Source organism: Mytilus galloprovincialis, chromosome 4, assembly GCF_965363235.1.
Source record: "Mytilus galloprovincialis chromosome 4, xbMytGall1.hap1.1, whole genome shotgun sequence".
NCBI lineage: Eukaryota > Metazoa > Mollusca > Bivalvia > Mytilida > Mytilidae > Mytilus > Mytilus galloprovincialis.
This window is the reverse complement of record NC_134841.1, coordinates 84874619-84886719: the sequence shown is the minus strand read 5'-3', so window position 1 is coordinate 84886719 and position 12101 is coordinate 84874619. Positions and strand designations below refer to the sequence as shown.

At 31.0% G+C, this 12101-nt stretch overlaps 1 protein-coding gene across 1 annotated transcript; it reads left to right on the top strand.

Moving 5' to 3' along the window:
• The first annotated feature begins 21 nt into the window (after positions 1-21).
• Positions 22-9530, top strand: LOC143073205 (N-acetyl-D-glucosamine kinase-like). Its single transcript, XM_076248569.1, has 10 exons — positions 22-136; positions 752-836; positions 1606-1704; positions 2238-2379; positions 2784-2894; positions 3455-3567; positions 4084-4171; positions 5711-5811; positions 6325-6403; positions 7216-9530. Exons 1-10 carry the CDS (start codon positions 102-104, stop codon positions 7386-7388), a joined length of 1026 nt encoding a protein of 341 aa, XP_076104684.1. The 5' UTR covers positions 22-101; the 3' UTR covers positions 7389-9530.
• Positions 9531-12101: the final 2571 nt, after the last annotated feature.

The following is a 12101-nucleotide window of genomic DNA, read 5'->3' as shown; positions in this document are numbered from 1 at the left end:
CTCTAGACTTACTAAAAAGTCAAAATAATAAATAAACAACGAAACGTGTCCGGAAAGGAAACGCCCATTTTCTGTTGAATTACAATTACCTAGCTCCAGAAATGAGTGAACATGAATACTATGGAGGAGTTGAAGGGTAAATTAACACATAACACCAATATATCTTTTTGAATAAGACAAGTTTTAGTCAAAAATTTCCAAAGAGATATTTATTTTTCTTCAACATATCTTGCAAACAATTTTTGGGTAAGGCCTAAGCCAAGAGCTTAACCTGAGGCTGTCACTCAGGCTTTGGCAAGATTCTCACTTATAAAAGCATTGCATATCCATGTTGCCATCATTATTTTATGACAATGCTTTACTTTTTATTTGTACATGGGTCTTAAACAGTTAAAAAGAGCCATTTTTGGTACATTGTCAACTTGAAGAAGTCAATACTTGTAACATTTTATTTATAAACAAGGAACTATTTGAAATATTTCAATCTAGAATAATTTTTAACTCTTCATAATTTATAAGTAATGTATGATGAAAACTAATCCAATTATGGACGGTTAACAAGGCGTGAATCTGGGTACGTTCACCCTGATTCAGATTTGCCTACCTGTTGGAGGTCATCAAATAGTTACTATGCCTAATCAAAAACTTCATGATAAGTTCAGTTTAAGGGGAACCACTAATGGTACATCTTATTTTTATGGAGTTTATTCAGCCCCAATATGCATTTAAATTGATACAAAATTTTTTTCAGAGGAGCCACAAAGTCTAAGATGGTTTTGATCAGATCTGATGGAAAGATTGTTGCATGGAGTGAAGGACCATGTACTAATCAGTGGGTATGTATATATATTTTATGTATATAAACATGATAAAACTACAGGTTTCATATAAACCAATGAGAGTTGAATATTGTATATTGCTTGAAATTAATTAAAATCATATAAGTTTGACTTCCATAAATATTTTATAAATATATACGGTATTTGAAAGTTTAAAGGAACAGATTTAAAAATATGAAGATGTGGTATGATTTACCAAATGACCAATGAGTCGACTATCCACTAAAGACCAAAGGATGAGAGTTTCAACAACTTTTGGTCACTGTATGGCCTTCAAGAATAGAGCAACACCCAGACAATTTATTATTTAAACTATAAAATGTCAAAACAACAGCCTGATTTAACAACAGTCTCTGAATTTCAGGCTTCTGGCTCGAAGACAGACACAAAAAGCATGTGGTGGGTGGGGTCAAACATGTTTGTGAGCTCTCAATCCTTCCTTTACCTGACTGGAAAAATAAGAAGATGGGGTATGATTTCCAATGAGACAACTCTTCACAAGAGTCCAAATGACACAGAAATTAGTTATAAAAGGCCACCTTGAACATTGAAGTTGAACATTGAACAATGAGCAAAACCCATACCCAATTTTAATCTATATAATATGTCCATTAATATTGCTGAATGAAATTCTTTTCTATTTCAACAGTGGACTTAACGAAAGATTTTGGTTGACCACATATGATTTAAAGCATTACACACTATTGTGGCATACTTTTATATTATGTTGATTAGTAAAATATTTTAAGTTTACATCTTTTTACAGCTGATTGGTCAAGACGAATGTCTGAAGAGAGTCAATGATATGACACAGGAAGCTAAGAAATCTGCTGGTTTAGATTCAGATAAACCAATTAGATCTTTGGTGTGTATAGAAATAAAAAAAAATGTTTTAACATTTCTCACATATTAGGATGCAGCTCTCTAGCACCAGCGCAATTTTGTTTGCTAGCTGTTGATCCAACTCTATCTATGCATTGAAGTACACAATAACTATGATAACTGTTGTGGGGTAAAATTCAAGTTATTATTTATTGTATCTATGGCAAAGAAATCAAACAATTACTGTCATAAATTGCCTGACAATCTAACTAAATTCAATGGGCCTGATCAAGGTATACATGTATTTTAGATCATTTGGTAAAAATGTAAAATATGTAAAGGCAAATAATTTTGATAGACTGCATACACACAAACTGGCCAAAAGCAAGAAAATGAAAAAAACAAAAATGAAGATTATAAAATAGCCATAACTGTTAAAAAATTATACATTCATCTCAAGCATGGAAAAATTTGTTACTGCTTAATAACAGTAGGAGAGAAAATCTCTTTTAATTAAATGGAAAAGAAGTGATACTGATTAATAGATTTTTAATATGCTTAGTTATTTTATTGAAGGGTTTATGTATGAGTGGAGCTGACCAGAAAGAGGCACAACAACAGTTGATAGATGGAATGAAGTCAAAATATCCCAATGCAAGTCAAGATGTGTCTGTATCTAGTGATACAACAGGTGCCATAGCAACTGCTACTGCATTAGGTTATTATCTTTATTTCATGGTTACTGAGGATGATTGTTTATATAATACTGAATTCAATAATATATATATTTTGTAGTTTATGTGTATTTTCATTTAAAATAAGCGAGGTAATTAGCTATTTCCAGTTTATATAAATGTCACTTCTGGTGTCATTTGATCATTTTCTTTATACTGATTCCAAAAATATATACAATCCAGGTATCATCACTTTTGTGTGAAAAAATTGTTGAAACATGGTTAGTTTCAAATACTCAATAACTGTGCAATATCATATATCAAATATTTTATCGACATGACGCAAAACAAATATGAATTTTTACATATATAAGTTAAAGTGGCAGAAGAAGTAAAAAATATAACAGTAATAAGAACAAAATAAATAGTTTTCTCTTCTTTCTTACAGGGGGTATAGTGCTTATATCGGGGACTGGGTCTAATTGCCAGTTAAACAATGAAGATGGAAGCATGTATAGGTGTGGTGGTTGGGGTCATCTTCTTGGTGATGAAGGGTCAGGTAGGTTGTACAAAATAATTTTACATATTCATGAGTGTGTACTTGCAACATTTGGTAACATGTTTCTAAATATTCATGGTTTGTCTGTAATAATGATAATGGTTGGATATGTTGGGGCAGATCAAACTTAAAATTTAGGTCACCATTATTGAGGATGAGGTTGGATGCCATAATATGACCAACAAGGGAAATGGATAAACATGTATCTATCAAGCTGTGTTTTGTTGAAATCTCTGATAACATGCAATAGTTTATCACACCAGGTATAATCCAAGATTTTTAAATTCATATTTATCTCTGATCAATTGAACTTATTTGTTTCAATCTGAGTGAGCTTTGATTAATTTTGCAGTCTCCCTTTAGAAAATTTTACTCAAATAATCATAATTTGTTCAAGTTAGAATACAAGAAAATCTTGACAAGAGGCTTGTGTTGTTTATTAATATAACAAAAGTTATTCAAACAAATTAATTTTTTTATTCAGAAATTGATTATTTGTTTGTCCTTTATTATGATACATAATACATTGGGACTTTTTATCTTTTTCTTCCATAATTTAGCTTACTGGATTGCACAGAGAGCCATAAAAACCATATTTGACCACGAGGACAATCTTTGTGTTTGTCCATTTGATTGTACATTTGTATGGAATACTATCAAGACATATTTTAAGGTAAAAACTTATTTTAAATTCATATATCTTTTTTAAACACATGTTTGATTGATTGTTAATGCTAAACACCACTTTCAGCACATATTATTACGTGACGACGGAGGTTTTTAATGACCCTGACTGGCTTTACAACCCTTGCACGGTCAGTAAACAAACCAGGTTCTGGCAAGGGACAATTTTGATTGTTTGAGATATATTTAGAGATAACATAGATTTGTACTAAAATTTAGACCATGTACATAATAATTTTGTTCTAGGGTACCTTTTTGTATGCCATTCAATGGTTTAGATTATGTTCTAATTTACATTGGTTCTAATGTGATAATACTTCTAGTTTCTGATTTTGTGATTTTTTTAAACCTGAAAATGTGTGTTTTTTTGTAAAGAAAATTTCATGGCTTTAGTAAACTTCAGAAAATTGAAATGATGCCCTTCAATGGCTTCTAGTTACCTTGAAAAGTAATGAATTTACATTTTTTTTTATCTGAGATTTTTTTTAATTTCATTATTATACAGATACAAGACAGGAACCAAATACTTGGAAGTTTCTACACAAATTTTGACAAGTCGTTCATCGCAGGAATGTGTAAAGAATTAGCAAGAGGTCAGTGGTATGTATAAAATGGCAAATGAAATACTAGCAATAAAATAAAAAAAAGTAGTGTGTGTTGCCTTAATATGTACTTGTTATAAGTTTGAAACAAGGGTCTGGAAATGCTATTTTCTTTTTACCAATCACAAAAGACTTAAAAACAGATGACAAAAATGAAATTTCAAATTTTCTCAAATTGAATTAAAAATTTCCAAAATTTACCAATAGCTTTTTGTCAGAATTTTTTAAATTTTTTATTTATAAGTTACCAAATCTGGATTGTACATGTTAATCTTTTCTGGTAAGCAAACTGCAACAGGGTATTGTATGATAATCTACAAGGCCATCCAAGTTACTGTGAAAGTACTTTAATTTGTGAGTTTTAATTTTCGTGTTTTGAGCAACATTTAAATGTTTGTGGGTTTTTAAATTCGTGGATTTTAGTTTTCTAGAAACGAAGGTTACAAATTGTCTGCATTGAAGGAAATTGCAAAGTAAACATTGACCCGTGTAAATCGTGTTAATCGTAGTGATTACACTAATCAACCTGAGATAGATTGATCAACAGATAAAGACCATCAAAGGTGTTAATTAGGCCATAAATGTGTCTTCTAAAGAAAACAGTTACTTAAAAAAATGCTATAAACTTAATTTTAATTGCAAATTAATTCTTATCAAAAGCAACCCCAGCATAATATTATTATTACCCATACGTTTGAGAACTATGGGATATGAAATGAACACTTTATCATAGCATATCAATACCGGAAAACTGACTTTCATCCATCACAAACAGTTTTTCTGAGAATTAAAAGATCAAAAGTTGTACAGTTTAGGATTTTTAAGATTAAATGGGATCAATCCTGTCTGCAGTTGTAGTTCATAGTACCTGTGCCCTGTCACTACTAATATAGTACTCTCAGATTCGGCAATATTCAATACATTCTCTAGATCATTTCAGTAGTCAAACCTACATGGGGATCTTTCCATGTCTAGATATGGACAGCGGTTGTTTTATTTCGTTGGACACTTTAATTCGTGGATAAATTCATCCACGAAATCCATGAAAATTGGTTCCCCACAAATAAAAGTACTTTCACAGTACTACCATTTTGATAGTCAGAAGAAACTATGTATTGTAATTGTGAATTCCTCAATAATTTGTCATCATCTTGAAGCACCTCGTTTATAGAAATCAAGAATATTAAATTGTTACATGTTTCTTATTATTGATGGACAAAACAAATACATTTGTTTTTCATTACAAGGGATCAAAAACCAGCCTTATCATACCTTCTCCTTTGTCAATTACACTAAGACTGAGTTAGCGCAAAAAAAACAAAAAAACACAGAGCAAAAATGATTAAATTTGGAGAAAAAATGTATATGATAAAAGTATAAATTTTGCTGAAGAGAAGTGAACTTTTATAGTTTTATTAACTGTCAACAGATATGTAGGTATTCAAGTAAAAAGCAGAGAAGACATAATATTGTGTGTCTATTAAATAAATGTCCTTACAGGTTCGTTCTAAACCTTCAGTAATTTTTCAGGTGCTTCAGAAGAGAAGGATAAATTATGTTTACAGTTATTCTGTGATGCAGGAGATATTCTTGCCAGACATATTGTTGGCTTGGAACCAAAGATAGACCAGGTTAGATTTTATTTTGCACCTTGTTGAGGCATCATACCACCATTAGAATTTATCCTGAAACTTAAAAGCTACAAAAGTAATATAAGACAAGATCTATGAATAAGTTAAACATGAGCAAAATAGTGGGTCGACTTTTTGTTTAAATTATTTCGCTCAATAGATGGTTTTATCCCATTTTTTTTATTTTTGGCAAAATAAATTACACAGAAAAACTGAATAGAGAAAAATTATCAAGAGAGCTATGTCATGAATAATATTCTAGTCTTAATTTTGGAGAGTGGTCATTGTTGAAAGGCACATAGATCAAGTTGAACAACAAAGGCTTATGCATCTATATTACCAATTAACTTTCAGCTCAAAACAAAAAATAAATATATGTATTTGTAATGTTAAATAGTATATGTCTGCCTGTGTGTAGTGATGTTAAATAGTATATATACATTATATTTTTGTTGAAGCATTATAAATGGTAAATTTCCTTAACTATTTTTGTTATTTCTTTTTGATGATCAGTCTCTGCTGGATGGAGAAAATGGTCTGAATATTGTGTGTGTTGGTTCTGTATGGAAGAGTTGGGATCTACTACAACAAGGTAAATGTAATCATTGAAAGTCTAATCAATTGGTTCTCACAAAATTCATTCTCCAATGACATTTTGATACTACTGATATCATTTCAAAGGCTCTGTTGTTAACTTATCATTTTCCATAATTTAGAGAGGGTTGTAAAGGGTTATTTTTTGTTATATATTCATTCATTTTGAAATGGCCATTGCATTTCCTATTCTTTAATGCACATACCCCTCTTTTATGGCTCTATAAAGAGAAGTTGTGTTATTTAATAGAAAATATTTGATTGCTTGTTTGAATTTTATTCACAACTTTTATAAACATATGTCTATTGTGTAATACTGTCTATTACCTTAGGGATGTCTATTGTGTAATACTGTCTATTACCTTAGGGATGTCTATTGTGTAATACTGTCTATTACCTTAGGGATGTCTTTTGTATATTACTGTCTATTACCTTAGGGATGTCTTTTGTTTATTACTGTCTATTACCTTAGGGATGTCTATTGTTTATTACTGTCTATTACCTTAGGGATGTCTATTGTTTATTACTGTCTATTACCTTAGGGATGTCTTTTGTTTATTTGTGTAGTAGTGTTGGTGTCTGTTATTGGCATATACTGGTGCATCACCTTTTATTCATATGCAGAAAGCAGTACATAGCATGCATAGTGTATAAATCTGTGGACAAAGGGGAATCACTCCATAAAAAATATTGCTTAAATATTTCTTTACGTATTACAATGTTTAATACCACGTTCACAATACAAGTTAAGAACAATGGTTACCCACTTAGTGCTTTCAAGCATTTTAATTTATGTTTTTCTACTTGTAGGATTTACAAATGTTTTAAAGACAAATTGTGACAGAATACAAAAATTTTGTCTCCTTGATCTGACCCAATCGGCAGCTTTAGGAGCAGCCTGTCTCAGTGCCAAAGACGTTCAGTTTACACTTCCCATGGACTATAGTGCTAATGCCACAATCTTGCATAAAGCCGTATTATGATAGATGATGTGGAACAATCTGGGGAATAAACTGTTTTCTGACCAATCTATGTTACCAATGGACAAATAGTTTAATGCTAGTATTCGATGCGTCAGGGACATGTTTCGTACCATGCTAAATCATTTTAAAACTTTGAATGTCACAGATGCTTGTTATTTCTTTAGTAATAAACATGATAAAAGGTTTATAAGGAACCTGAAAATCTATGTAAATTTGATATATCAAACTTAAAAAAAAAAGAATTATATAAGACAAATTTTTGCTTATAATGCTGTCTTGTCATACTACTTATGTGCTCCTAACTGAATGTGTTTATGTACTAACCAAATTTGGGCAATTTTTAAATCCTTTTTAAAAGATTTTAGAAATATTGGGAATATTATCTAACTAAATTGTTTTTGTGATAAAGTCTATCGTACCATTATACAGTAATTTTGGTCATTAAATTAAATTCATAAGAGTTCTCTAAAAAGACATGTTGCATATAAATTGTAAAGGAATGTTTTCATGATCATTAAAACCATACAATATTTGGAGACATACTTCTAGGAATATGAAATTCCTGAATTAGATGTGTTTAATTTAACAAGTAGGACACTATACATTTTGTAAATGCTTTGATTTATGTTTTTTACTTGAAGGATTTACAAACAATTTAATGACAAATTGCAACAGAACTTAAAATGTTTGTCTCCTTGACCTAAATCATTTGGTCTCAGTGAAGAGATGTCTCATTGACAATCATAACTCCTCTTCTTATTGTTATAATAATAGATGAAAAAATAGGCTTCTTTGATCTTTAATGCCAACAAAAGGCTGTTCTTGGACATAGTCCTTGGTGCTATTGTTTTTATTTTATTTACACTTCGCTAAAGATTTTATACAGTTAAATGCATACCAGTTAATGCATTATTTATTGATTTGCAATTATAGTTCAATGAGCCAAGGTTGTATGCAAAATTTTATTATAATCTGTGACATAGTCCATTTACTGTATCAAATCTATGTTATCTCTAAATATATCTCAAACAATCAAAATTGTCCCTTGACAGAACCTGGTTTGTTTACTGACCGTGCAAGGGTTGTATAGCCAGTCAGGGTAATTAAAAACTTCAATCGTGTCCTTTCAGGAACTCTAAAAACAAGAAGTTAAAAAGTTTCAGCAGTTAACATGATTATGTGTGTTTGACAATATCATTAATTATATCATGTAGAGTAATTAATAGCTTTCTGTCTCTCACTTAACTAGCTTTTTGCTTAAAATTGCCAATTGTATTTTTAATGTATATTTTTTTTTATTCTGTAAGTTTTTTATGCAATTTTATGAACATCATGAAATGTTTTGGGTAATTTTTTATATATACATGTATAAGCCACACAAATCTATTAGATTAAAATATTCAGCTCTAAATCATATTGAGAAATCCTAATTCAGTCATCTCTTACATTTGATTTAAGCAGTATGTTGATATTATGTTTTGTTTTCATTGTGATGACTTTATACATAGCAGGGGAAGGTGCAATGCAACTTCTGTGAAACATAACAGATTTTAAATCAGTTCTTAAAATGCCAATAACAAAAATGTTAAAAAGTTCTAAGTGTGGATATAATATTTTTTTATGCAAAACTCAAGGATTAGATACTTGAAAAACCTTGGTAAATTAAACATTTTTTATTGGTCTGCCTCGATAAGTGTTACCATTTATCAATGAAGAAAAGCTTTACTAAAAAATGCCTTTCTAGGTACTGCCATATAGCATTACTGTAAATTCAGATTTTATTGCATGCATTTATTATTGTGATTTTGTCATTTAATACCAAAATGCAAGTTCAATTTATTGCGATTATAAACCTGTCACAATTTTTGCAATAATAAAAACCTCACAATAATTTATGAATTTACAGTAGTTACTTTCTTGGGTATTGACCTTTTAGTTTCTGTATATGATAATAATATAATAGCTAGTAAAGGTTATGGTACATTATTCAAGGAAATATAGAGGCTAGAGATGAGGAAAGAATAATCAATCTATTGTCACATTCGTTATTGATATTACTTACCGGTAGTAATGAATTTACAACTTTACATATAATTTGTTAATGAGACTTTGTTAGAGATGTAGTAAAGCAATTTAAATATTTACAGACTTGTGTTAGTTTTTTCTTGTTGAAAAATAGCAGGAGATTTATTTGAGGCAGTGTTAAATAATTATCATATGTTTGTTTGACTTGAAAACCACCTTATATCCAGTTGAATTTGCTGAGGAAGCTGGAGTACGCAGTGAGAACCATCTACTTCAGCAGGAAAGGTGGCAGTCCTGGTCAATAAGATTAGAGGACATACCTAGCATAGAGAGGGGCTCAATATAAACAGAAGATGTGGTATGATTGCCAATGAGACAACTCTCCACAAGAGATCAAATGACACAGAAATTAACAGCTATATGTACTGTACGACCTTCAATGAGCAAAGCCCATACTGCAAAGTCAGCTTGAAAAGGCTCAAAGTGACATAATGATACAATTCAAATGAAAAAACTAACATCCTAATTATTGTACAAAATAATGAACGAAAAACAAACATGTTACAGAGCAACAACAACAACCACTGAATAACAGGCTACCAACTTAGGAAAAGTACATACAGAATGTGGCAGGGTAAAGTTCACTTGAACTCTGAGGCCCCATCATACCATTATCACTTATATATCCTACCATAAGTTGAATCAGACTTTGTATGAATATTTTCATGCTGTGTAGCTGTCAACAAGTCATGACATATTTGGTTTTATTTTTATGTTATAATGATCAGGATTTTGACGCAGTTTGTTGCTCAGAAAATTATTTAGGCAAAGGGGAAGTTGAAGTTAATTTTTAAACTCTTTGTAACTATCAAAGGTACCACAACATTTTAGAGATGATTTATGATTTATGTATAAATATGCAAGACTTAAACCAAAAGGCGTTAATATAAGAAAGAACATGTGGTATGATTGCAAATGAGACAACGCCTCACAGGAGACCAAATAACACAGAAATTAACAACTTGAAGTTCAAACATTGAGTCAATGGAATGACCAAAATTATTTCTATTAAAATCTAAAATTTTCTTAATCAAATTACTCATTTAAGACAAATACTTTCAGTTTAGTACATGACAGGAAAATATATCTGTGTCTGGACCCTTGCAACTTCAAAGTGACTTTTCATGTTTTTGTTATGGGATTGAGGTTTGGCCATACTCACAAAACTTGACTTACATAGCCAGATATTTTTTTAGCCTGACCCAAAACAGGATATAAATTCTAATGGACTATATTTTATTAAACAAGTATTGTGTGCGAGATTTTGTGTCACGAGTTGACAAACCATTTCTTTTCATTTTGATAAAGAACTTTTAACGGTAAGGCAACAAATTATGTATATGATTACATCCAAAGTTCGATCTAGGGGATTTAAATCCATCTGCAGCCAAGAAGTGCATGGGACCACAGAACAAAGGCATTCAATATGGTTTTACAATATAACTAGTCAGAACAATTAAGGACACATGTCAGTCCATCATTTCATACTGTTACGCCCCGGTGATTTGAAAGCTGATATTTTTACTGTGGTCTCCGTTTCAAACTTGATACATGCAGATGTCCGTTGTTGTTTTCTGTCTCGTATTTTACAGAAGAAATAGCTTACTTTGACCTTATATTATATGCTGACTTCTTTAAATCTATATATCGACTCTATTTATATGTGTAAATATTCATTTTGTATTTGTTTATATACTTAGTTTCAGTATAGCGTGCCGAATGTAACATAACGTGTTCTTGTTTATGAAGAACTTGTGTATTAAGTCACACGTTGTATAAAATAAGGAACGCATGTTCCTACTTTGAGATTCTCTCCAACAACCTCCATGCAGTTAGCAGTCTCTCTTAAATGCAGTGCACCAAGTAGATTTGCTGCACCAAGTAAAGTTGCTTGGTGAAAGTATTTAAATGCAGTGCACCAAGTAGATTCCTGCACCAAGTAATGCAGTGCACCAAGTAGATTTGCAGCACCAAGTAAAGTTGCTTGGTGAGAGTTTTTAGATGCAGTGCACCAAGTAGATTTGCATGCACCGAGTACGCTGAGTATTCAAGTTGAATGCAGTGCACCAAGTAGATTTTCTTGCACCGAGCAATTGTTTTATTAATCTTAGTGCAAGTAATGCACCTTGCCGTATCACTTATTGTATATAATTATTAACGTATTTTGTTTCTTGAACCGCTGTATTTGATATATTGTTTAAATAGAAATAATACAATTAATGAACTTCCATTATGATCTTTATTATTACTTCCTTCACCAGAGGCCCACAAAAGTAACTACGGGTGTATATTCTGACAAGAAAACCCCGGAACGTTACAATACCATGTTGAACTTCAGATGTCTAGTTTGTAGGATGAGGCTGCCGTCTCGTTGGAGTTTATTCACTCTCTTTGTTCCTGCTTATATGTAAACCATTTTGCACATTATCACTTTAAAACAATCATCTTTAAGTGATATCTTGTAAAAAGCAGAGAGTGACCATGTACTAAATACATTAGAGATGTTATATTAGATTTTTTCTAGGAAAAACAAAACTGTGTATTCATTATTGTATACCAATTTTCATGGATTTCGTTGGTACAGGTAAATAACCAAATTGAATGTTCAATGAATTTTTTTTTTCTAAA

Coding starts and splice junctions, on each gene's coding strand:
- LOC143073205 (XM_076248569.1), top strand. CDS start 102: ATGAGTGAACATGAATACTATGGAGGAGTTGAAGG. Junction 837..1,605: donor GACCATGTACTAATCAGTGG/GTATGTATATAT, acceptor ATCTTTTTACAG/CTGATTGGTCAAGACGAATG. Junction 2,895..3,454: donor TCTTGGTGATGAAGGGTCAG/GTAGGTTGTACA, acceptor TCCATAATTTAG/CTTACTGGATTGCACAGAGA.